This window comes from Anser cygnoides, chromosome W (assembly GCF_040182565.1).
Source record: "Anser cygnoides isolate HZ-2024a breed goose chromosome W, Taihu_goose_T2T_genome, whole genome shotgun sequence".
Lineage (NCBI taxonomy): Eukaryota > Metazoa > Chordata > Aves > Anseriformes > Anatidae > Anser > Anser cygnoides.
In genome coordinates, this window is record NC_089911.1 from 4108572 (window position 1) to 4135220 (window position 26649).

General features: G+C 66.2%; 2 protein-coding genes across 2 annotated transcripts in view; one reads left to right on the plus strand and one right to left on the minus strand.

The window, feature by feature from the left end:
- LOC136788719 (pyruvate carboxylase, mitochondrial-like) overlaps positions 1-304 on the plus strand; it is a 35224-nt gene extending 34920 nt beyond the window's left edge. The window contains 4 exon segments of the mRNA XM_066987383.1: positions 57-84; positions 87-221; positions 224-273; positions 275-304. Of these exon segments, the coding sequence (XP_066843484.1) occupies positions 57-84; positions 87-221; positions 224-273; positions 275-304 (243 nt within the window).
- Positions 305-4603: 4299 nt separating this feature from the next.
- On the minus strand, positions 4604-14421 carry LOC136788805 (putative transcription factor Ovo-like 1). Its single transcript, XM_066987488.1, is given in 5 exon segments — positions 4604-5558; positions 5561-5686; positions 6850-7099; positions 7974-8150; positions 12440-14421. Coding segments are annotated over 3 exon segments (687 nt in total). The 5' UTR covers positions 6965-7099; positions 7974-8150; positions 12440-14421; the 3' UTR covers positions 4604-5112.
- Between the last annotated feature and the right edge of the window lie 12228 nt (positions 14422-26649).

Here is a 26649-nt window from a genome sequence, read left to right on the forward strand (position 1 = left end):
CAGAACGGACCCCCCAACCTCCCCCTTATATTTTCGTTCCCCCCCCCCCCCCCCAGGAGATGCACGTGCACCCCAAGGCGGACCGGGGGCCAAGGGGCAGGTGGGGGCCCCCATGCCGGGGGAGGTGGTGGAGGTGCGGGGTGGAGGCGGGGGCGCGGGTGGAGAAGGGGCCCCCCTCTGCGTGCTCAGCGCCATGAAGATGGAGACCGTGGTCACCGCCCCCTGGGGGGCACCGTCGCCCGCCTCCACGTGCGCCCCGGCATGAGCCTGGAGTGGCGACGACCTCATCGTGGAGATCGAGTAGTTTCGGGGGGGGGGGGGGGGGCCACCCCAAAAAAAAATCCCACCCCCCCCCCCCAAAAAAATTCCGACCCCCCAAAAAATACTCCCCTCGAGATCGGGTAGGAAGGGGGGGTACACCCCAAAAAAAAACTCCTTTCCCTCCCTCGAGATCGAGTAAGGGGGGACACCCCCCAAAAAAAATCCCCCCCCCAAAAAAAATACCGACCCCCCCCCCCAAAAATACCTACCCCCCAAAAAATACCTACCCCCAAAAAACTGCTCTTGAGATCGGATAGAAAGTGGGGGGGGGACACCCCAAAAAAACCCTCCTTCCCCTCCCTCGAGATGGAGTAAGGGGGGGGACACCCCCCAAAAATAATCCCCCCCCCGAAAAAATACCGACCCCCCCAAAAAAAATACCGACCCCCCAAAAAAAACTCCCCTTGAGATTGGGTAGGAAGGGGGACACGCCGAAAAACCCTCCTTCTCCTCCCTCGAGATTGAGTAAGGGGGGACACCCCCCAAAAATCCCACCCCACCCCCCCCCAAAAAAATCCCCACCCCCCAAAAAACACTGACCCCCCCAGAAAAACTCCCCTTGAGATTGGGTAGGAAGGGGGACACCCCAAAAAACTGCCCCCCCCCAAAAAAATGCATCCCTCCCCCCGAGATCGAGTTGGGGGGACGACACCCCCCCCAAAAAAAAATCCCCCCCCCCCAAAAAACCTCCCCTCGAGATTGAGTGGGGAGGGGGGACACCCCCCCAAAAGCGTCCCCCCCCCAAAAAAACTCCCCCCCAAGCACTTTAAGAGCCCCCCCCTTTCTGGGGAGGCGATGCGGCTTTTGGGGTGCCCCCCCCCCCAAAAAAAAAAGGGGGGGTCAGGCCTTGGGGGGGCTTACCCCCGCTCAAGGGGGGGGCGTCCTGTTTTGGGGGGGCAGCCTCTTTTGGGGGGGGGCACCCTGTTTTTGGGGGCGGTACCTTCTTTGGGGGGGGGGGCACCTTGTTTTGGGGGGGGGGGCTTGGTGCATTTCGGGTGGTCCCCCCCCCTCTGGGGGGCCTCTCACCCCCCATTTTTTGAGCATTTCACCCCATTTTTGCTCATTTCACCCCATTTTTTGAGCATTTCACCCCATTTTTTGAGCATTTCACCCCATTTTTTGAGCATTTCACCCCATTTTTTGAGGATTTCACCCCGTTTTTTGAGCATTTCTCCCCATTTTTGCTCATTTCACCCCATTTTTGAGCATTTCACCCCATTTTTGAGCATTTCACCCCATTTTTTGAGCATTTCTCCCCATTTTTGCTCATTTCACCCCATTTTTGCTCATTTCACCCCATTTTTGAGCATTTCACCCCATTTTTTGAGCATTTCTCCCCATTTTTGCTCATTTCACCCCATTTTTGCTCATTTCACCCCATTTTTTTGAGCATTTCTCCCCATTTTTGCTCATTTCACCCCATTTTGAGCATTTCACCCCGGTTTTGAGAGCATTTCATCCCCTTTTTTTTGGGGGGGGGTCTCCCCCATTTCTGGGGGGGCTTCGCCCCATTTTGGGGGTTCACCCCCATTTTTGGGGGGGTCTCCTTTTTGGGGGTGCCCACCCATTTTCGGGGGGGTCCACCCCATTTTGGGGGGTCGCCCCATTTCGGGGGCCCTTTCCCCCTTTTGGGCTCATTTCATCCCTTTTGGGGCACATCGACCCCTGTTTTTTTTTTTTGGGGGGGGGGGATCCCTTTTTGTGCCATTTTCAGCCCCTTTCGGGGCACCTTGAGCCTTTTTTTGGGCTGAATTCATCCCTTTTGGGGCAACCCAACCCCTGGGGGGGGGGGCACACCTATTTTGGGGGCCTCGATGCTTTTTTTTTTGGGGGGGGGGGCTTGCCTTTTTTTTGGGGGGGGGGGGGGCTCCTAGCACACTAGGGGGGCCCAGACTGGGTCCCCTCTAACCTTAGTTTGGGGGTTTAGACCCCCCCCCCCCTTTTTACATTAACCCTGCCCTGGAATTTTTTTTTGGGGGGGGGGGGGGGGCGACACCCCCATCCCCCCCCCGGGGGGGCCATGCCCTGCCATGCTGCCTTAGGGGGGCTCAGAATTTGGGGTGGGGGGTCCTGGGAGCCCCCCCCCCCCCAGCTGCTGCTGCCCCAGATGTTGATGCCAAACGCCCCCCCCCCCCCCCCCCAGATTTTGGGGTGGGGGGGGGGTCCTCACCCTGGGGGTCCCCCCCGGGGGGGAGGGGGGAGGGGGCACGTACGGAGTCTGTGACCAAAGGCCGGGAAAAACTGGAATTTGGGGGGGGGAGAAGGGGGGGGCGCCCCCCCCCCATGGGAACAAACCTGGAAGGGGAGGGGCGGGGGCCCCCCCCCCACCCTTGTCTGCTGCCCCCGGCCCCCCCCCGCCGAGGAGGGCGGGCCCGGGCAATAAAGACTGGACTAACCGTGCTGCCTGCGTCCCTATAGAGCCTATAGGGTCCCCGTCGTCCCCCCCGCCTGGGGGTCCTTTTCTATAGGGTGCCCCCCCCCCCTTATAGCCAGGTCCCTTGCGGGCCCCCACCTCTCTGATTCCGCTCTTGGGGGGGGGGGGGCTGCCCTATATGCCCCGAGGCACGTGGCCCCTATAGGGCACCCCAGGATCCAGCCCCAACTGTGGCGGGGTGGGCTATAGGCGGCCCCTGGTGCTATAGGGGAGGGGGCGGGCGCAGTGGGGGCCCTGCAACCTCTTCAGGGGATTCAGAGGGGGAACGCAGGAGCCTATAGGTGAGCACGGGAGCCTATAGGTGAATGGGAGAGCTTATAGGTGAATATGAGTCTATAGGTGAGCGCAGGAGCCTGTAGGTGAGCACGAGAGCCTATAGATGAATACGAGAGCCCATAGGTGAACGCGAAACCTATAAGGTGAGCACAAGAACCTATAGGTGAATATGAGAGTCTATAGGTGAATACAGGAGCCTATAGGTGAATATGAGAGACTATAGATGAATACAGGACCCTATAGGTGAACATAGGACCCTATAGGTGAACTCAGGGCCCTATAGGTGAGCACAGGACCCTATAGGTGATCACAGGACCCTATAGGTGAACACAGGGCCCTATAGGTGAATACAGGACCCTATAGGTGAACTCAGGGCCCTATAGGTGAGCACAGGACCCTATAGGTGAGCACAGGGCCCTATAGATGAACACAGGACCCTATAGGTAAATACAGAACCCTATAGATTAACACAGGACCCTATAGGTGAGCACAGGACCCTATAGGTTAACACAGGGCCCTATAGATGAACACAGGGCCCTATAGGTGAACACAGGACCCTATAGGTGAATACAGGACCCTATAGATGGGCACAGGACCCTATAGGTGAGCACAGGAGCCTATAGATGAGCACAGGACCCTATAGGTGAATACAGGACCCTATAGGTGGGCACAGGACCCTATAGGTGAGCACAGGAGCCTATAGATTGAGCACAGGACCCTATAGGTGATCGCAGGACCCTATAGATGAGCACAGGACCCTGTAGATGAGCACAGGACCCTATAGGTGAGCACAGGGCCCTATAGATGGGCACAGGACCCTATAGGTGAATACAGGACCCTATAGATGGGCACAGGACCCTATAGGTGAACACAGGAGCCTATAGGTGATCGCAGGACCCTATAGATGAGCACAGGACCCTATAGGTGAGCACAGGGCCCTATAGATGAGCACAGGACCCTATAGGTGAACACAGGACCCTATAGATGAGCACAGGACCCTATAGGTGAATACAGGACCCTATAGATGGGCACAGGACCCTATAGGTGAACACAGGAGCCTATAGGTGATCGCAGGACCCTATAGATGAGCACAGGACCCTATAGGTGAGCACAGGGCCCTATAGGTGAGCACAGGACCCTATAGGTGAGCACAGGGCCCTATAGATGAACACAGGACCCTATAGATTAACATAGGAGCCTATAGGGTGAGCACAGAACCCTATAGGTGAACACAGGACCCTATAGGTGAGCACAGGGCCCTATAGGTGATCGCAGGACCCTATAGATGGGTGCAGGCCCCTATAGGCGAGCACAGGACCCTATAGATGGGCGCAGGCCCCTATAGATGAGCACAGGGCCCTATAGGTGATCGCAGGACCCTATAGATGGGTGCAGGCCCCTATAGGCGAGCACAGGACCCTATAGATGGGCGCAGGCCCCTATAGATGAGCACAGGAGCCTATAGGTGAACGCATCGAGCTTTATGGACGCTCCCTCCTCCCCTGCCCACAGCGCCATGGGGGGGGGGGGGGGGGCAGCTGGGGGCGGGGCCAGCCCGGGGGCGTGGCGTGTGCCCGGGGGCGGGGCCTGCCCGAGGGGCGGGGTCTGGGGAGGGGGCGGGGCCAAGCGGCGGGGGCGGGGCCTATTGCAGGAGGCAGGTGCCTGATGTTCATTGGGGGGAGTCCCAAAGGGGGCGTGGCTTGTGCGCGGTAGGGGGTGGAGCCAGTGCCCAGAGGGGGCGTGGCCTGTTCCCCAAGGGGCGGGGCCTGCCTCTTAAAGGGGCACAGCCGGTGCCTCTAAGGGAGCAGAGCTGTGGCCCCCAAAGGGGAGGGGGTGGGGCTTAACCCCAAAGGGGCGGGGCTACTTCAACAAGGGGGCGTGGCCTAGTCCCGAATGGGCGTGGCCAGTGCATCAAAGGGCGTGGTCAGGGCTTTAAGAGGGGCGTGGCCTGCGCTTTAAAGAGGCGTGGCCTGAGCTTTAAAGGGGCGTGGCCAGTGCTCTAAAGGGGCGTGGCCAGTGCTTTAATGGGGGCGTGGTCAATGCTTTTAAGGGGCGTGGCCTGTGATTTAATGGGGGCGTGGTCATTGCTTTAAAGGGGGCGTGGCCTGTGTTTTAAAGGGGCGTGGCCGGTGCCTCTGATGGAGCAGGGCTGCTGCCCCGATGGGGGGTGGGGTTAATTCCCCGGTGGGCGTGGCCTGGTCCCAAGGGGGCGTGGCCTGATCCCAAAGGGGCGTGGCCTGATCCCAAAGGGGGCGTGGCCTGATCCCAAGGGGGCGTGGCCTGACCCCAAAGGGGGCGTGGCCTGACCCCCCAAAGGGGCACGTCCCAGCCCTAGGGGGCGGCAGGAGGCGGGGGGGGGGACGGCGGCGGGGGGTCCGCGGGGTGGGGGCGGCGGCGGCGGCGGCGGCGGCGGCGGCGGCTTTGCGGGCCAGCTTGGCGAGCAGGGGGCTGTGGGGGTGGCGCTGGCGCAGGTGGGCCAGGTGGGCGTCCTGGCTGTCGGCCGTGCCCCCGCACTCCTCGCAGACGAGAGCTTGGCGCGCCGCTCCTTGTAGGCATAGCGCTGGGCCACGCCGTGGATCTTCTTCAGGTGGGACTCGAGCGAGCAGCGCTGCGTGAAGGCCTTCTCGCACAGGCTGCACTTGTAGGGGCGCACGCCTTTGGGGGTTGGGGTTGGGGAGGGGGGGTAAAGGGGGTGGCGAGGGGTGAGGGGGGCGTCCCCAGCCCCGGCTCCTTCCCCCATCCCGTTCTCTTTCTCCAGCCCCATCCCACCTCCAGCCCCGTCGCCATCCCCAGCCCCTTCCCCGTTCCCTTCTCTCCCCCATCCCCGCCCCACCTCCGTCCCCTTCCCCGTCCCCTGCCCCGTTCTTTTCCCTGTCCCCATCCCCTTCCCTGTCCCCTTCCCCATCCCCTTCCCATCCCAAGCCCCTTCCCTCATTTCCTTCCTTTTTCCCATCCCCTTCCCCTTTCCCTGTCCCTTTCCCCTTCCCTGACCCCTTTCCCTTCCCCATCCCCTTCCCCACCCCATCCCCTTCCCTTCCCCTTCCCCACCCCATCCCTTTCCCTTCCCCATCCCCTTCCCCACCCCATCCCCTTCCCTTCCCCATCCCTTTCCTTCCCCCATCCCCTTCCCCACCCCATCCCTTTCCCTTCCCTTCCCTTCCCCACCCTATCCCCTTCCCTTCCCCACCCCATCCCATCCCCTTCCCCTCCCCATCCCCTTCCCTTCCCCATCCCCTTCCCCTCCCCATCCACTTCCCCCACCCCATCCCCTCCCCTTCCCCACCCCATCCCCTTCCCTTCCCCACCCCATCCCCTTCCCTTCCCCATCCCCTTCCCCTCCCCATCCACTTCCCCACCCCATCCCCTCCCCTTCCCCACCCCATCCCCTTCCCTTCCCCATCCCCTCCCCTTCCCCACCCCATCCCCTTCCCTTCCCCATCCCTTCCCCACCCCATCCCCATCCCCATCCCCCTTCCCTTCCCCATCCCCTTCCCCCACCCCATCCCCTTCCCCTTCCCCATCCCCTTCTTCCCCACCCCATCCCTTCCCCCACCCCATCCCCTTCCCTTCCCCATCCCCTTCCCCACCCCATCCCTTCCCCACCCCATCCCCTTCCCCACCCCATCTTCCCCACCCCATCCCCTTCCCCACCCCATTCCCTTCCCTTCCCCACCCCATCACCTTCCCTTCCCCATCCCCTTCCCTCCCCCATCCCCTTCCCCATCCCCTTCCCTTCCCCATCCCTTCCCCACCCCATCCCCTCCCCTTCCCCACCCCACCCCATCCCCTTCCCTTCCCCATCCGTGGGTCCCGCTGACCAGTGTGGGTGCGGACGTGGCGCTTGAGGTCGAAGGTGTCGTTGAAGCCCTTGCCGCAGTAGGGGCAGAGGTGCCGCTTCACCTCGCTGTGGCACTTCAGGTGCCGGTTCAGCATCCGCTGGAACCCGAAGCTCTTCTGGCACACGGGGCAGGAGAACAGCTCGCCCCCCGGGGACCCCCCGGGGACGGGGACCCCTCCGGGGATGGGGACGCCTGTGGGGACCGGGCCTCCGACGGGACCTGATGGCACCTGGCAATACAAAGGGAGGGGGGGGGTCAGGGTGTGGACCCCCTCTTAGGGAGCTGCTGTCGTGGGGACCCCCCAATCAGGGGACCCCCCCATGGGAGCATGGGAGACCCCCCCCCCCATCACCTGGACCCCCTCCAACCATGGAGATCCTCCCAATTACAGAGCCCCCCCAGGTCATGAAGATTCCCCCCCCAGGTATGGCAGGTATGAAGCCCCCGGTCATGGAGACCCCCCCAGTTACGGAGTGCCCCTAATTATGAGGATCTCTCCATTTATGGAGCTCCCCCCTCCCCCCCAGTTATGGACCCCCCTCTGTCATGGAGATCCCCCAGTAATTGAGAACTCCCCAATCAAAGAGAACCCCCAATCAAAGAGAACCCCCAATTATAGAGAACCCCTAATTATCGAGCCCACCCCCCCATCACAAGGACCGCCCCCAAATCACGAGGATCCCCCAGTTATGCCCCCCCCCCAAGTTATGAAGCCCCCCCAGCCATGGAGATCCCCCATTAATTGCGAACTCCCCCAATCAAAGAGAACCCCCAGCCATAGAAAACCCCAATTATAGAAAAACCCCAATTATAGAAAAACCCCAATTATAGAAAAACCCCAATTATAGAAACCCCAATTATAGAAAAACCCCAATTATAGAGAACCCCCAATTATAGCCCCCCCATCACAACGCCCACCCCCAATCGTGAAGACCCCCCAGTTCCACCTCCCCCCCCCCAATTACAGTGACCTCCCCCATTACTGAGACCCCATTCTTAAAAGCCCCCACCCCTGGGACCCCCCATTCTGGGGATCTCCCCTCCCTCCCCCCCCCCAGCTCCAGGACCCCCCCCCCAAAAAAAAAAAAAAAAAATAAACTTACTTTTCCCTTGGGGTGCAGGGAAGGAGCCGTGGGGGGCGCGGGAGGGCGTGGGGGGCAGCGGGGCTGGCCCAAAGCCGGCCCCCCGCAGCGTCATGTCCGAGGGGGGACACGGGGGACGCGGGCGCCTCCGCCACCGCCGGCTCGGGGTCCCTGCGTAGGGCGCAGCCCCCAGGCAGACTGGGGGGGGAGATCAGTCGGGGGGGGGTCCTGAACCCCCGACACGGCCCCCCCTCAACCAAAACGGGCACCCCGGAATGGGGGAGCCCCTGATGGGGATCCCAAAGTGGGCACCGTGATTGGGGTCCCCGGTGAGACCCTGCAAATGGGGACCCCCACATATGGGAACCCCCCCCCCAATGGGGACCCCAAAGTGGGCACCCCGATTGGGGTCCCCCGTGAGACCCTGCAAATGGGGACCCCCACATATGGGAACCCCCCCACAATGGGGACCCCAAAGTGGGTACCCCGATTGGGGTCTCCAATGAGACTCCCCAAAAAAGGGGACCCCTAAGTGGGCACCCGATTGGGGTCCCCAGTGAGACCCTGCAAATGGGGACCCCCACATATGGGAACCTCCCCCAATGGGGACCGCAAAGTGGGTACCTGATTGGGGTCCCCAATTAGACACCCCCCCAAATGGGGACCCCCAAGTGGGCACCGCGATTGGGGTCCCCAATTAGACACCCCCCAAATGGGGACCCCAAAGTGGGCACCGCGATTGGGGTCCCCGTGAGACCCTGCAAATGGGGACCCCCACATATGGGAACCTCCCCCCAATGGGGACCCCAAAGTGGGTACTGATTGGGGTCCCCATCAGACACCCCCCCAAATGGGGACCCCAAAGTGGGCACCGCTGATTGGGGTCCCCAGTGAGACCCCCCACAATGGGGACCCCAAAGTGGGCACCGCGTTTGGGGTCCCCAGTGAGACTCCCCCAAAAAGGGGACCCCCAAGTGGGCACCCTGATTGGGGTCCCCCATGAGACCCTGCAAATGGGGACCCCCACATATGGGAACCCCCCCAATGGGGACCCGAAAGTGGGTACCCCGATTGGGGTCCCCAATTAGACACCCCAAATGGGGACCCCAAAGTGGGCACTGCGATTGGGGTCCCCAATGAGACTCCCCAAAAAAGGGGACCCCTAAGTGGGCACCCCTGATTGGGGTCCCCAATGAGACTCCCCAAAAAGGGGACCCCCAAAGTGGGCACCCCGATTGGGGTCCCCAATTAGACACCCCCCCAAATGGGGACCCCAAAGTGGGCACCGCGATTGGGGTCCCCAATTAGACACCCCCCCCAAATGGGGACCCCAAAGTGGGCACCGCGTTTGGGGTCCCCAGTGAGACTCCCCCAAAAAGGGGACCCCTAAGTGGGCACCCCGATTGGGGTCCCCCGTGAGACCCTGCAAATGGGGACCCCCACATATGGGAACCCCCCAATAGGGACCCCAAAGTGGGCACCGCGATTGGGGTCCCCAATGAGACTCCCCCAAAAGGGGACCCCCAAGTGGGCACCGTGATTGGGGTCCCCAATGAGACTCCCCAAAAGGGGACCCCTAAGTGGGCACCGCGATTGGGATCCCCAGTGAGACACCCCCCCCCAAAAAGGGGACCCCCAAGTGGGCACCCCGAGTGGGGTCCCCCGTGAGACCCTGCAAATGGGGACCCCCACATATGGGAACCCCCCACAATGGGGACCCCAAAGTGGGTACCCCGATTGGGGTCTCCAATGAGACTCCCCAAAAAAGGGGACCCCTAAGTGGGCACCCTGATTGGGGTCCCCAGTGAGACCCCCCACAATGGGGACCCCAAAGTGGGCACCGTGATTGGGGTCCCCAATGAGACCCCCCCACACAATGGGGACACCCTAATGGAGACCCCCTAAATGGGGACCCTCTTAGGGGCACTCCAAATGGGGGCCCTCAATGAAGACCCCTAAATGGGGACCCCCAAAATGTGGGCCCCAAATGCCCCCCCCCCCCCCCAATTAGGACCCCCCACAAACAGCACCCTCCCGATCAGGACCCCCAAATGGGGACCCCCCCCCATAGGGACACCCTAACGGACCCCCCCAGATGTGCTCCCCTGAATGAGGACCCCCAAATGGAGCCCCCCCAATTAGCCCCCCAATGGGATTCCCACAAATAGGCCCTCCAATTAGGGATCCCCTAATCGCAACCCCATAAATTACGACCCTACAATCGACACCCCCCCCCCAAAAAAAAAATGGGAACCCCCTGAGCAAGCCTGACCCCCCAAACCCCATCCAGGGCCTGTCCCCCCCCTCGTTTACCCCAGCAGGCCGGGCCCCCCCATCCGCCCCCGCTCTCCCGGGGTCCCCCAACCGGTCGGGGCGGCCCGGCCGCGGCGCCCCAAATTACGGGGTTCCGGCGGGTGTCGCCCGCGTGGGCCCGGGGGCGACGCCAGCACCCGCCCGCACCCCCCCCCCCGGGCCTGGCTGGGACCCAGGCGTCCGGGCGGGCCTCGTGTAACCCCCCCCACACCCCCCCCAAGGGCCCTGGGTGTCCCTTGTCCTCCCCCCCCAAGGGACCCAAGTGTCCCATATACCCTAAAGGACCCAGGTGTTTGGGGGACCCCATATCCCCCCCCAGGTGCCTGGGGACCCCATAACCCCCCCAGGAGTCTGGGGACCCCATAACCCCCCCCCCAGGTGCCTGGGGACCCCATAACCCCCCCCAGGTGCCTGGGGACCCCATGCCCCCCCCCCAGGAGTCTGGGGACCCCATATCACCCCCTCCAGGTGCCTGGGGACCCCATGCCCCCCCCCCCAGGTGCCTGGGGACCCCATAACCCCCCGTGTCCCCTGTCCCCTAAAGGACCCAGGTACCTGGAGACCCCATAACACCCCCCCAGGAGTCTGGGGACCCCATATCCCCCCCCCAGGAGTCTGGGGACCCCATAACCCCCCCCCCCCCAGATGCCTGGGGACCCCATTGCCCCCCCCCTTGTCCCCTGTCCCCTAAAGGACCCAGGTGTTTGGGGGACCCCATATCCCCCCCCGGTGCCTGGAGACTCCATAACCCCCCCCCCAGGAGTCTGGGGACCCCATAACCCCCCCCAGGAGTCTGGGGACCCCATAACCCCCCCACCCCCCCACTGTCCCCTGTCCCCTAAAGGACCCAGGTGTTTGGGGGACCCCATATCCCCCCCCCCGGTGCCTGGAGACTCCATATCCCCCCCCCCAGGTGCCTGGAGACCCCATAACCCCCCCCCCCAGGAGTCTGGGGACCCCATAACCCCCCCCCCCACTGTCCCCTGTCCCCTAAAGGACCCAGGTACCTGGAGACCCCATAACACCCCCCCCGAGGAGTCTGGGGACCCCATATCCCCCCCCCCCCCAGATGCCTGGGGACCCCATTGCCCCCCCCCCGTGTCCCCTGTCCCCTAAAGGACCCAGGAGTCTGGGGACCCCATATCACCCCCCACCCCCCCCACATGCCTGTGGACCCCATGCCCCCCCCCAAGAGTCTGGGGACCCCATATCCCTCCCCCCCGGAGTCTGGGGACCCCATGTCCCCCCCCCCCAAATGCCTGGGGACCCCATTTCTGCCCCCCCATGTCCCCCTCAGGGTCCTGCCCCCCCCCATCGCCCCGGTACCCCACGCCCCCCCCCCAGGACCCATCGGGCTGCCCCAGATCCACCAAGGCCCCCCCCCCCGGGGGGGGTGGGGGTGGGGGGGAACGGGTGGGCGGCGGCCGCGTGGCTTCAGCCCCCACCCGGGAGGGGCCGTGCCCGGGGCCTGTCATTAGGGGGTTAATCACGGCCTGGCGCCGGGGGCGGGGGGCAGGGTCAAAAAGGGCCCCCCCCAAAAAAAAAAGCCTGCACACTCCCCCCCCCTTGGGTCACCTGGGTTCCCCCTCCCCAATCACCTGGGTGTCCCCCCAACCTTGACCCCCCCAACCCTAATCCCCCCCCCCCCCCACATGGATTTCCCCCCCCAAGCCTTGATTCCCCCCCCCCAATACCTGGGTCCCCCCCAAACCCCAACCCCCCCCCCCCCAAACACCTGGGTCCACCCCATCAACTGGGTCCCCCCAAACCCTAATCCCCCCCATCACCTGGGTCCCCCCCAGCCCTGACACTCCCCCAGCCCTGACCCCCCCCCCCCCCCCAATACCTGGGTCCCCCCCCAATACCTGGGTCCCCCCCCCAGCACCTGGGTCCCCCCCAAACCTGCCCCCCCCCCCCAACACCTGGGTGCCCCCTCATCACCTGGGTCCCCCCCCCAACCCTAATCCCCTCCCAAACACCTGCCCCCCCCCCTCATTAACTGGGTCCCCCTACCCTGACACCCCCCCCCCCAACCCTAATCCTCCCCCAAACACCTGGGACCCCCCAAAATACCTGACACACCCCCCCCCCGCCAACCCTGACCCCCCCCCCCCATCACCTGGGTCCCCCCCACCCGGCGTGTGCCCCCCCCCCCGGCCCCCCCCCCCACGTACTGGGGACGTAGATCTCTGCCCGCTGCTCGTCCGGGAGCTCGCTCCAGTTGCGCTTGGCCGTGGCCACGCACGGCTTCTTCACCAGGAAGGCGCGGGGCATGGTGGGCGCCCGATCCCCGGCGGATCCCCGGCGGATCCCCGACAGATCCCCGACGGATCCCTGGAGCCCTCGGCCGCTGCCGGAGCCCGGAGCCCCGCTTGGTTTCGGCACCAGATCGCAGATCCCCAGGCAGTCACAGTCCCGGGGCGCCGGTACCGGGTCACTTGCAGCAATGGATCCCAGATCCCTGGTCACTTTCGGTGGAAGATCCCAGCTCCCCGGCCAGTTTCAGCACCAGATCCCAGATCCTTTGTCAGTTTCGGCCCCAGATCCCAAGTATTTGGTCGGTTTCTGCACCAGATCCCTGTTGTTTCAGCAGTAGATCCCCGATCCCCGGTCACTTCTCAGCTATAGATCCCAGATCCCTGGTCGGTCCCAGTGGTAGATCCCAGGTTTCTGGTCAGTGTCAGCTGTAGATCCCGGATCCTCGGTCAGTTTCGGCACTGTATTTCAGATTCGCCAGACGGTTCCAGCAGTGGATCCCAGGCCCTTGGTCACTTTCGGTCCCAGATCACTCGCGGTCGGCCAATTCCACCACCAGATCCCAGGTCCCCGCTCGGCTTCGGTGCCAGATCCCGGATCCCCCAGTCGGTTTCAGCACCAGATCCCAGGTCCCCGGTCAGCTTCGGTGCCAGATCTGGGATCCCCCGGGTCGGCTTCAGCACCAGATCCCCGCCCCAGATCCCAGCGCCCGATCCTGGATCCGGCACCACCGGGAGCCGGCGAGCTTCGCCGCCGCCGCCACCCAGCCCTGTGTCCCGGCACCGTCCCACTACCAGCGCCCGGCGGCGTCACCGTCACCGGCCGCCGGTCACCACCGCCGAGCCACGCGCTGCCGCCGGTCGAGCCCTGTGCCGGTTGCGCGCCGACGGTCGGTGCCGGTTGTGCGCCGATGGTTGGCGCCGGTTGCGTGCCGCCGGTTGTGCTCTGATCCTTGGTACCAGTTGTACGCTACCGGTTGTGCGCCGCCGGTTGGCGCCGGTTGCGTGCCGCCGGTTGTGCGCCGCCGGTTGTGTGCAATGCCGGTTGGTGCCGGTTGTGCTCCGATGGTCGGTGCCAGTTGCACGCTACTGGTTGCGTGCCACCGGTTGTGCTCTGGCGGTCGGTGCCGGTTGTACTCCAATGGTCAGTGCCGGTTGTGCGCCGATGGTCGGGGCCGGTTGTACTCCACCGGTTCCGTGCCGCTGCTTCTGTGCCGCCGGTTGATGCCAGTTGCGTGCCGCCGGTTGTACTCTTCCAGCTGCGTGCCACCGGTTGTGCGCCGATGGTTAGTGCCGGTTGTACTCCAACGGTCGGTGTTGGTTGTACTCTACCGGTTGCGTGCCGCCGGTTGATGCCAGTTGCGTGCCGCCGGTTGGTGCTGGTTGTACTCTACCAGTCGCGTGCCACCAGTTGCGTGCCACCAGTTGGTGCCGGTTGTACTCTACCGGTCGCGTGCCGCCGGTCTTTGCCGGTTGTCCAACGCCGGTTGGTGCCGGCTGTTCTCCGACGGCCGGTGCCGGTTGTACTCCACCAGTCGCCGCGCGCCGCCGGTCGTTGCCGGTTGCTCAACGCCAGTCGTCCAACGCCAGCTGCTCTCCAACGGTCAGCGCCGGTTGTACTCTACCGGTCGCGTGCCGCCGGTTGCGTGCCGCCGGTTGCTGGCGGGGCTGGCGGCTGTGCATCGCCGGGCGGCCGGTGGCGGCTGTGCGGTGCCGGGCGCGCGGTGCCGGCTGAGCGCCGCCCGTCGCGGGCCCGCCCCGGGAGGTGTCACCTGCGACCGGTGTTACCGGTCGGGCCGGGCCGGCGTCGGGAGCCGGTCGGGCGGGCGCCGCGTTGGGAAATAACGGGGAGCCCCCGCCCCGGCCCCCGGGGACGCGAGGGGACACGGGGACAGCGGGGTGGTGGCGGGGGGGTGGGGGGGTGGACATGGGGGGACATGGTGGGGACACGAGGACTGGCGGGGACACCGGGGGGGACATGGGGTATGGGGGATATTTGGGGGGGAGTTGGGATATGGGGGCATTCGGGGGGCATGGGGGGGACAAGGGGGGGGCATGGGGGGACATTGGGAGGGGACTTGGAGGATGGGGGGATAGGGGTATGGGGGGGACATGGGGGACATTGGGGGGACATTGGGGGACATGGGGTATGGGGGGACATGGGGGGGACATTGAGGGGACATGGGGTATGGGGGGACATGGGGGGACATGGTGGGGACACAAGGACTGGGGGGGACATGGGGGATATGGGGGACATGGGGTATGGGGGGGCATTGGGGGGGACTTGGGGTGTGGGGGGACATGGGGGGACATTGGGGGGACATTGGGGGGACTTGGGGAGGGGGATGGGGGGATATGGGGGATGGGGGGAACATGGGGGGGACATAGGGACGTGGGGGGGGCATGGGGACAGTAATGGGGACACAGGGGGTGACGGCGACAGAGGGACACGGGGCCAATACGGGGCGATACGGGGACGTGGGGACACCGGGGGACGTGGGGATGGGGGGGGGTCACGGGGACAGCGGGGTTTGGGGACACCCCCCCCCCATCCCCTTATGTCCCTGTTTCCCCCCCCCCTGCCCCCCCCAGGTACGTGCGGCCTCGCGGGGTGGCCCGGTGCCCCCAGCCAGGGCGGTGTCACCCGCGGGGACCCGGCCGTCCCCTCCCGCCCTTCCGGCCCCGCTGGCCCGGGGGGGGCCGGGGGGGGGGGACGCGGGGGAACCGGCCTGGCCGGCCCTGAGTCACCCGCACCGCGCCCGGCACCGGCACCGGGACGGGGCCCAGCCACCCCCAGCACCCGGTGTCACCCCCCGGTACTCGGTGTCGCCCCTGGTACCCGGTGTCACCCCTGGTACCTGCACCGGTGTCACCCCTGGTACCCGGTGTCACCCCTGCACCCGGTGTCACCCCCGGTACCCCACGTCACCCCTGGGGACCCCCAGGGGCTGTGGGGGTCTTTGAGGGAGCTGGGGGGGGGGAATAGGGCCTATAGGGGAGACATATGGGGCTATAGGGGCCTATAGGGGAGCTATAGGGGAGCTACATGGGGCTATAGGGGCCCATAGGGGAGCCATATGGGGCTATAGGGGAGCCATATGGGGCTATAGGGGGCTATAGGGGAGCCATATGGGGCTATAGGGGGGCTATAGGGTGCCATAGGGGGCTTTAGGGGAGACATATGGGCTATAGGGGGCTATAGGGGTGCCATATGGGGCTTTAGGGGAGACATATGGGCTATAGGGGGGCTATAGGGGAGCCTTATGGGGCTTTAGGGGAGACATATGGGCTATAGGGGGGCTATAGGGGAGCCTTATGGGGCTATAGGGGAGACATATGGGCTATAGGGGGGCTATAGGGGAGCCATATGGGGCTATAGGGGAGCCATATGGGGCTATAAGGGAGACATATGGGCTATAGGGGGCTATAGGGGTGCCATATGGGGCTATAGGGGAGCCATATGGGGCTATAGGGGAGACATATGGGTTATAGGGGGGCTATGGGGGTGCCATATGGGGCTATAGGGGAGCCATATGGGGCTACAGGGGAGACATATGGGGTTATAGGGGAACTATAGGGGAGACTTATGGGGCTATAGGGGAGACATATAGGGTCTATAGGAGCTCTAAGGGGACTGTAGGGGGAGTATGGGGTCTATAGGGGGGCTACAGGGTCTACGGGGGAGTTGTGGGGTCTATAGGGGGCTGTGGGGTCTATGGAGGGGCTGTGGGGGTCTATAGGACAACTGTGGGTTCTATGGGGGGGCTATGGGGTCTATAGGGGGCTGTGGGGTCTATAGGGGAGCTATGGGGTCTATAGGGGAGCTATGGGGGTCTATAGTGGGCTGCGGGGTCTATAGGGGGCTCTATGGGGTCTATGGGGGCTCTATAGGGTCCACAGGGGGCTGTGGGGGCAATGGGGGGCTCTATAGGGTCTATGGGGGTTCTATAAGGCCCACAGGGGGCTCTATAGGGTCCATAGGGGGCTCTATAGGGCCTATAGGGGGCTCTATAGGGTCCACAGGGGGCTCTATAGGGTCCATAGGGGCTCTATAGGGCCTATAGGGGGCTCTATAGGCTCTATAGGGTCCACAGGAGGGCGGGGCCACGCGGCGCGTGACGTCACCCCCCGCGGCTTGGGGGCGGAGCTTGCCCGCCGAGGTCCTCCCGCATCCCGGCGTGCCCCGCGGCAGCACCCCCCCCCCCCCCCCCCCCCACCCCCGCCCCTCCCGGTATCCCGGCGTGCCCCGCGGCGCCTCCGCCATGGCGGGGCCCTGGGCGCAGCTGGCGGCGGCCCTGACCCCCCCGGCGGCCGCGACCCCCCCGCGCTGCGCGCCCTGCGCCGGCCCCGCCCCGCGCTACGTCACCAGGTGCGCCCGACGACGGTTTCCATGGCAACGGGAAGCCCTCCCCCTCCCCCCCTCCTTCCCCGGCAACCGGGTTCCCCCCCCCCTCCCTCCAGGCCCCGTCGATGTGTCCGTCAGGAAATGGGTCCCCCCACGGGAGCGGGTCCCTCACACTTGGGTGTCCCCCCCGGCAACGCGTGCCGCACACCCGGGTTCCGCCCACACTTGGGTTCCGCCCCCCTGGGTTCCGCCCCCCCCGGGTTCCCCCCCACCTTGTCCCCCCCTCTTGTCCCCCCCCCGGGACCCCCCCCCACCTTGTCCCCCCCTCTTGTCCCCTCCCTCTTGTCCCCCCCCCCGGGACCCCCCCCACCTGGGTTCCCCCCCCGCCTTGTCCCCCCTCTTGACCCTTCCCCCTTGTCTCCCCCCCCCCCCCACCTGGGTCCCCCCCCACCTTGCCCCCCCACACTTGTGTCCCCCCCCCCTACTTTGCCCCCCCCCCACTTTGTCATCACCCCCCCCCCCCTTGTCCCCTCCCACCTGGGTCTCCCCCACCTTGTGCCCCTCCCCCTGGGTTCCCCCCCCCCACCTGGGTCCTCCCCCCACTTTGTCCCTCCCTTTTCCCTCCCCCCACCTTGCCCCCCCCACCTGATCCCCCCTTGCCCCCCTCCCCCATTGTCTTCCCCCCTTACCCCCCCTTGGGTTCCCCCCTCCTTGTCCCTCCCCCTACCTGGGTCCCCCCCACCTGGTGCCCCCCCCCCACCTGGGTTCCCCCACTTAGCCCCTCCCACCCTTGCCCCCCCCCTTGGCCTCCCCTTGCCCCCAGTTGCCCCCCCCCCCAGCTCCCTGTGTCCCCCAGGGTGGGGGGGGACACGGCAGCTGCATCCCCCGGGGGGGTGACACTGGGGGTCCGGGGGTGACAGCCGTGTCCCCAGAGTGGGTGGTGGCACGGGGGGGGGTGACAGCATGGGACCCCAAGGGAGTCCCCTGCGTCCCCCCCCCCCCGTTATCTCCCCCCCCGTGACCCCCCGACCCCCCCCCGCAGGTGGAGGCGTTGCTGCTGCTGCTGGAGTTCCCCCGGGAGCTCTGCGGGGGCCCCGGGGGGCGAGGCGGTGGGGGGGCCCTGCTGGCCCTTCTGGCGCTGCCCCCGCCGCGCCCCCCCAGCCACCGCCGCCGCCGCCGCCTCCCCCCCGGGCCCTGCTGCTGCTGGCCACCGCCACCGTCCTGGTAGCCACGGGGGCGGCGGGGGGGGGGGTCGCCGCCTTCGTGGCCCTGCTGCTGCAAGAGGAGGGCGGCGGGGGGGCGCGGGGGGCCCCGGCGGCGGCGGCCGAGTGCCTGCGGGAGCTGCTGAGGGCCCGGGGGCCCGGGGCCCCCCGCGCCCGTTGCCCCCCGGCGCCCGGGGGTCCCTGCGGCGACGCTCGGCCGCGGCCCCCGCCCTGCAGCCCCTGGTCCTGCTGCTGGCGGAGGCGGGGGGGGTGAGTGGGGGGTGGGGGGGGATCCTGGGGGATCCAGGAGGGATCCAGGGGGGTTCTGGAAGGGGCTGGGGGGGGTCTGGGGTCCCAGGGGAGATCCTTGGGGATCCAGGAGGGATCCAGGGGGCTCTGGAAGGGGCTGGGGGGGTCCGGGGGTCCCGGGAGTCTGGGGGGATCCAGGAGGGATCCAGGGGTCTCCGGAAGGGCCTGGGGGAGGGGGATCCTTGGGGATCCAAGGAGGGATCTAGGGGGTCTTCATAATGGGGCTGGGAGGGGTCTGGGGGGTCTGGGGGTCCCGGGGGAGTGTGGGGGGATCCTGGGGGATCGAGGAGGGATCCACGGGATCTCCATAATGGGACTGGGAGGATCAAGGGGATCCCCATAATGGGGCTGGGGGGATCCGAGGGATCTCCATAATTGGGCTGGAAGGGATCGAGGGGATCCCCATAACGAGGTTGGGAGGGATCCAGGGAATCCCCATAATGGGGCTGGGAGGGATCCTGGGGATCTGCATCATGGGGCTGGGAGGGATCTGAGGGGACCCCACAAAGGGACTGGGACAGATCCAGGGGATCTCCACAGTGGGACTGGGAAGGATCCAGGGGATCTCCACAGTGGGACTGGGAGGGATCCAGGGGATCTCCGTAATGGGGCTGGGACGGATCCCGGGGAAACCCCGCTCCAAGGGACCGGGAGGGATCCCGGGGGATCTCGCGGTCCCGCTGTGCTGCCTCCCGGCGAGCCCCACCTCGCTCTCGCGCCAGATCCCGAGGAATCCTGCAGCGCCGCCGGGGCAGATCCCAGGGAACCCCCAGCGCCGCGGGTGAGTCCCCTCGCGCCGGAGCACCGGATCCCACCAGATCCCAGCGGCTCCGCCGTACCGGATCCCACTAAGCCTTGCGTTACCCTCGCAGGACCGACCCCCACCGGATCCCACCGCGCCACCGCCCCGGATCCAGCGGATCCCCACGGCACCGCGCCACCGGCCCCCGGGATCCCCGGGGCACAGCACCGCCGGATCCCAGCGCCCCCGCCGCCGCCGCCCCGCCGGATCCCCGGGCGCGGCGCCGCCAGATCCCGGGGATCTCCTCCCCGCCGCCTCGCCGGATCCCGGGGATCCCCTTCCCGCTGCGGGCCCCCCCCACCCCCCCCCCCGCCGCCTCCTGGCCGACCCCTTCCTGCTCACCCCCGCGGCCCAGGGCTCAGCTCCTGTGGGCGCTGGGGGCTCCGGGGGGTCCCCCCAACCCCCGCGCCCCCCCGCGGGCTGGCTGCTGGGGACGGCGGAGCCGGCGTTGCTCCACGCTGCCCTGGGGGGGGCCCGGGGGGCTGGGGGGCCCGACCCCCCCCCCCCCAACCCCCACCCCCCCGCCCTCCAACGCCGCCTGGCCGCCCTGGCCCAGCACCCGGCCCTGGCCCCCCCCCTGCGCCTCTTCTTCCTCCTCTGCCTCGGCGCCCCCCCGCGCCCCCCCGCCCCCCCCGCCTGGCCGCCGGCCTCTTCCCCAGCCTCCCTCGCCGACCCCCCCGAGCTGCTGCTGCCCCGCCGAGCTGGCGGCCGCCGCCTGCTCCGCCGCCGGGGGGCCGAAAAACGGGGGGGTCGCTGGCTCCGGGGCCTGGCGGTGGCTTTGGCCGGGGGGCGCCCCCCGGGGGCGTTCTGCAGGGCGGCCGTGGCTTTGGCCCGGCACCTGGGGGACGCCGGGGACCCCCCGGGGAACTGGCGGCGGCCGCCACCGCTTTGCTCCTTCGCTGCCCCCGCTTGGCCCCCAAATTTTGGAGGCGGCGGCGGGGGGGGAGCAGCGGGCCGGGGGGGCCCTGGGGGCCGCCTTGCGCCAAGGGGTGCTGGGGGCTCCCCCCCGGCCACCGAGGGGGGCTGCGGGGCTACCTGCGGGTGCTGGCCCGAGCCCCCGGCCCCCGAGGCCGAAGGCTTGCGGCCGCTACCTGCGGCGCTTGGTGGCCGCTGGCGGCCCGGGGGGCAGCTGGGGGGGGGCCAGGGGGTGCTGAGCGCCGCCGCCCTCCTGCCCCACGGAGCCCCCCCTTTGCCCCCCAAAGCTCTGGGGGGACCCAGACGTCGGTGACCGGGCCGGGCTTCACGGGGCTTTGGCGACCGCTTTGGGCCCCCCAAATTGGCCGCCGTCTTGGCCGCCCCCCCTCCACGTGCCCCCCCCGGGTGGTGGCGGAAGGGGGGGCGCTGCCCTCAGCCTCCGCCCCGCCGCCCCCCTTTCCGCCTCCGCTGCCTGCCCGAGCCCCCCCCGCCGGTGCCCCCCCAGGGAGCCCCCCGCGGACCCCCGGGGGTACGGGCGGGCGGTGGCGCGGGGGGGCAAAGGGGGGCTGCGGCTGCGCTTACGCCTCGAGCCCCCCCCCCCCCCGATATTTCGCAGCCCCCCCCCCCAGCTCCCCGGCGGGTCCTGGCCCTGCTGCTGCGGGTCGGGGGGCCCAGGGGCGCCTGGCGGGGTTGGGGCCGGGGGGGCCGAGCTGGGGCTCACCCTGCGCCCCCCCGCGCCCCCTCGGCCCTCCCCGTCAGCGCCGTTTTCAGCCTGGGGGGGGGCGCGGCGGCCACCGCCTCGCTGCCCCCCCTGGCCTTGCCCTTGGAGGCTCAGCTGCGACCTTTGACCGTGCCCCCCCCCCTGGGGACCCCTCGGCGGCGCCGCATGTTCCGGGCCATGTGGGAGGCGCTGGGGGGCCCCCGAAACCAGGGTGGCTTGGAAGGGGGGCCCCCCCCGCCGCCCTCGCCCCCTTCGTGCTGGATGAGGGGGACGACGGGGACGAAGCCGGGGGGGGGACGACGGGGACGGCGGGGGGGGGTGGGTGGCGGCGGCCGCGTTGCCCCCCCGCGGCCTGGCCTTGCTGTGGGGCCGGGGGGCGCGTGGAGGTGCGCTGCCAGCGCTGGGGGCCCTGGCCCCCCTGGCCCAGTTGTTGCGGGGGGGAAGCTTGACGGACCCCCCCCCGAAATTGTCCCCCAGTGTACACCCCCCCCCCCCCAAACAAGAGAGGTGCACAGAGCTGGTGTCTGCCGTTCTGATTTTTTTTTGGGGGGGGGGGGCACATTGGGGGGTCCCATGGGGATGGGGGGGGGTGTGGGAGTATAAATGAGGCTTGGGGGTGGGGTGGGGGGGGGGGCTCAGTTGGGTTGAAATGCAGCTGGGGGGGGTTCCAGTGGAGGGGGTTGCATTGGGTATAAAAGGAGGGGGGGTCCCAATGGGTGTAAATGGGGGGTCCCAATGGGCATAAATGGGGGGGGGGTCCCCTTGGGTATAAAGGGTGGGGTCTCAATGGGTATAAATGGGGGGGGTCCCAATGGGTATAAATGGGGGGTAGTCCCCTTGGGTATAAATGGGGGTCCCAATGGGTATAAATGGGGGGGGGGTCCCCTTGGGTATAAATGGGGGGGGTCCCAATGGGTATAAATGGGGGGGGGTTCCCCTTGGGTATAAATGGGGGGTCCCCGTGGGTACAAATGGGGGGGTTCCCACTGGGTATAAATGGGAGAGGGGTCCCAATGGGTATAAAATGGGGGGGGGTCCCAATGGGTATAAATGGGGGTCCCCTTGGGTATAAATGGGGGGTCCCAATGGGTATAAATGGGGGGGTGGTCCCCTTGGGTATAAATGGGGGTCCCAATGGGTATAAATGGGGGAGGGGGGTCCCACTGGGTATAAATGGGAGAGGGGGTCCCTTGGGTATAAATGGGGGGGGGGGGGTCCCCTTGGGTATAAATGGGGGGTCCCAATGGGTATAAATGGGGGGGGTCCCACTGGGCATAAATGGGGGTCCCAATGGGTATAAATGGGAGAGGGGGTCCCCTTGGGTATAAATGGGGGGGGGTTCCCCTTGGGTATAAATGGGGGTCCCAATGGGTATAACTGGGGGTCCCATAAATGGGGGGTCCCAATGGTTATAAATGGGGGGGGGTCCCACTGGGTATAAATGTGGGGGTCCCAATGGGTATAAATGGGGGGTCCCAATGGGTATAAATGGGGGGGTCCCAATGGGTATAAAGTTTGGGGGGGTCCCAATGGGTATAATTTGGGGGGTGTTCCATGGGGTGACTCCACATCCACCCCAGATCCCCCGCAGGTCTCCCAGGGCACCCCCCAGTGCCCTCCAGGATGCCCCAGAAAGCCTCCTCTCAGTGACCCTAGCCAGTTCCTCCAGGATGGCCTCTGGAGGCCTCGCAGGGCACTCCAGGGATGCCCTGCGAGCCTCCTCTCATACCCTAGAGGCAAAATAAGGCCAATTCCTGGAATTTTGTGGCCTCTGGAGGCCTCGCAGGGCTCTCTAGGGCACGACACCGCACATTTTATGCCATCACTCTCACCCTAAACCCATGCACTGTAGAAGGCCTTATTGTTGCCATCCCTTTTTTAGGTTCAATTCCATTTTTTCCTTCAGCTTTCTTGGTCCCATCCCTGCTTAGTCAACATCTCTGCACCCCTCCGGGGCCATCTGTCCTCGCTTCCAATCGGTGCAGGCCTTTTTATTTTGTATTTTTTTTCTGTTTCAGCCTCATTTTCCCCAGATTGTTGGCGAGAACGAGGGCCTCGCCGCGCTGGCTCCTGTATCGCTCGGAGAAGGAAGTTTGGGGGATTTCTCCGCAAGTCCTCAGAAAGGGCGTGGAGGCCTCAAAACGGGCGTTGAGGCTTAAAAATGGGGCGTGGAGGCCTCAAAACGGGCGTTGAGCCTTAAAAACGGGCGTTGAGGCCTCAAAACGGGCATTGAGGCCTCAAAACAGGGTGTTGAGGCCTCAAAATAGGTGCATTGAGCCCTAAAAATGGGTGTTTGACGCGTCAAAATGGGGTGTTGAGGCCTCAAAACAGTCGTTGAGCCCTCAAATGGCGGTGAGGCCTCAAAACAGGTGTTGAGGCCCTAAAAATGGGTGTTTGAGGCGTCAAAAATGGGTGTTGAGGCTTCAAAATGGGCATTGAGTCCTCAAAATGGGTGTTGAGGCCTCAAAATGGGGCATTGAGCCCTAAAAATGGGCGTTGGACGCCTCAAAATGGGCATTGAGTCCTCAAAATGGGTGTTGAGGCCTCAAAATGGGTGTTGAGGCCTCAAAATGGGCGTTGAGCCCTCAAAATGGGGTGCTGAGGCCTCGAACAGGGGCACTGAGACCACAAAACAGGTGTTGAGGCCTCAAAATCGGCGTTGAGCCCTAAAAATGGGGCATGGAGGCCTCAAAACAGGGCAATAAGCCCTAAAAATGGGCATCGAGGCCTCAAAATGGGCATTAGGCCCTCAAAATGGGTGTTGAGGCCTCAAAATGGGTGTTGAGGCCTCAAAATGGGCATTGAGCCCCAAAAATGGGGCGTGGAGGCATCAAAATGGGTGTTTAGACCTCAAAACGGGTGTTGAGGCCTGAAAATGGGCATTAGATCCTCAAAATGGGGCATTTAGGCCTCAAAACGGGCGTTGAGCCCTCAAAACGGGTGTTGAGGCCTCAAAATGGCCTCCCCCCCCCCCCCCCCCCCCACGCACCCCCCCCCCCCCGACCCCCTTTAACCCCCCCCAGCACCCTCACCGCCCCTCACCCCCACAGACACCCCCTTACCCCCCCCGACACCCCCCTTACCCCTCTGACACCCTCGACGCCCCTTAACCACCTCCCCCCCCCCCCCCAGACACCCCCTCGACACTCTTACCCCTCCAACCCCCCTTTACCCCCCCGACACCCCCTTACCTCCCCGACACCCCTTTAACCGCCCCCGATACCCCTTTACTCCCCCGACACCCCTTTACCCCCCCCCACACCCCCCCCAACACTCTTACCCCTCCAACCCCCCCCTTACCCCTCCCCCAGACACCCCCTTACCCCCACTTACCCCCCCCCGACACCCCTTTACCCCCCCCACCCCCCAACACTCTTACCCCTCCAACCCCCCCCCTTTACCCCCCCCAGACACCCCTTACCCCCACTTACCCCCCGACACCCCTTTACCCCCCCCACACACACCCCCCAACACTCTTACCCCTCCAACCCCCCCCCCCCCCTTTACCCCTCCGCCCAGACACCCCCTTACCCCCGAACACCCCTTTACCCCCCCAACACCCTCCTACCCCCCCCGACACCCCTTTACCCCCTCCCCAACACCCCCCCCCCCACACTCTTACCCCTCCAACCCCCCCCCCAGACACCCCCTTACCCCCTCCAACACCCCCTTTACCCCCCCCCCCAGACACCCCCTTACCCCCTCCAACACCCCCTTTACCCCCCCCCCAGACACCCCCTTACCCCTCCAACACCCCCTTTACCCCCCCCCCAGACACCCCCTTACCCCCTCCAACACCCCCTTTACCCCCCCCCCCCCCCAGACACCCCCTTATCCCCCCCCAGCCCCAACTCCCATGAATTGGGGGGGGGGGGGGGGGGGGGGAAGTGTTACACCCCCCCACCCCCCCACCCCCCGCCGACCTCCCTCCTGCTCCCAGGGTTCGGCCTCCACCCCTGCCCCCCCCCCCCCCCCGGGACAGGCGTTCCCGCCCCCCCACCCACTGACTCACCAGGGCCGCACCCTGACCTGTCCCCCCCCGTCCCCCCCCCCGTCCCCCCCCCACCCCACCCCACATCTGGATCCATTCAACAGCTGGGGGGGGGGGAGGGAGGTTCAGCACCGGCCCTTTATTGCCCTCCTTTGCCCCCCCCCCCCCCCAAAAAAAAAATAAAAAAAAAAAAATTTGGGGGTGCCCTGCGTAGTTTTGGGGGGATGGGGGGCGGGGGGGGGGCAATCCCAGTTTGGGCCTCCCATCCCAGTTTGGAAAGGGGGGACCCACATTTTAGAGCCAGTTTTGGGGGGGGGAGGCGGGGGGAAGGGGGGTGTTCCTTACCCCCCACACCCCCACCCACCCCCAAGACGTTCACATCTGGGGGTCCGGGGGCCCTGGGCCCGGGGGGCAGCCTCAGCCCTCCCAGTGCTCCCAGTGCCACCAGTGCCCCCCCCAGGGCCACCGGCAGGGCCACCAGCAGCCCTCCCCGCACGGATCCCGGCAGCTGGGGGCTGGGGGGGCCACTGGGGGGATTTGGGGGGGTCCTGCCTGCGGGGGGGGCGATTTGGGGTTCCCCTGGCTTCTGGGGGGGCGATGGGGGTGGATTGGGGGGTCCCTGGTTGCCGGGGGCAGTTGGGGCTGCCGGGGGGCAACGGGGGGCTCCTGGGCCCGGGGGGGGCGTGGGGGCGGCAACTGGGGGATCTCTGGGGGTGGGGGCCACGGGGGGGATTGGGGGGTCCCCGGCCTTTGGGGGGCGCTGGGGGGGGCAGCCGGTGGGTCTCTGGTGGGGGGAGGGCGTGGGGGGAAGCTGGGGGGTCCCCGGTGGCGGGGGGGGCAGTTGGGGGGGCGGCGGGGGTGGAGAGGGCGGTTTGGGGGTCCCTATAGGGTCCTGAGGAGGGTCCGGCTCTGTGGGGGTCCCCGGTGTCGTTCTGGGGGTCCCGGGATCTATAGGGGGCCCTGGCATCAGTGAGGGGGGGCGAGCCTATAGGGGTCCATGGGGGTGGTCTGGGGGTCCCCAAGCCTATAGGGGTCCATGGGGTCAGTCTGGGGGTCCTGGGATCTATAGGGGTCCATGGGGTCAGTCTGGGGGTCCTGGGATCTATAGGGGTCCATGGGGTCTGTCTGGGGGACCTGGGATGTGTAGGGGTCCGTGGGGTCACTATGGGGGTCCCCAAGTCTATAGGGGTCCATGGGGTCAGTATGGGGGTCCCCAAGTCTATAGGGGTGCATGGGTTCGGTCTGGAGGTCCTGGGATCTATAGGGGTCCCCGGCACCAGTAGTGGAGCCCCCAAGCCTATAGGGGTCCTTGGGGTCAGCCTGGGGGTCCTGGGCCCTATGGAGGTCCCTATATGCAGTCTGGGGGTCCTGGGATCTATAGGGGTCCCCAGCATCGGTAGGGGGATCCCCAAGCCTATAGGGGTCCTTGGGGTTGGCCTGGGGGTCCTGGGCCCCATAGGGTTCCCTATACACAGGCTGGGGGTCCTGGGATCTATAGGGGTCCCCAGCATCAGTAGTGGAGTCCCCAAGTCTATAGGGGTCCTTGGGGTCAGCCTGGGGGTCCTGGGCCCCATAGGGGTCCCTATACGCAGGCTGGGCGTCCTGGGATCTATAGGGTTCCCTATATGCAGTCAGAGGGTCCTGGGATCTATAGGGGTCCCCAGCATCAGTAGGGGGATCCCCAAGCCTATAGGGTTCCCTGGGGTTGGTCTGGGGGTCCCAGGCCCCATAGGGGTCCCCATACTCAGGCTGAGGGTCCTGGGCTCTATAGGGTTCCCTATAGTGCAGTCTGGGGGTCCTGGGATCCATAGGGGTCCCCAGCATCAGTAGGGGGATCCCCAAGC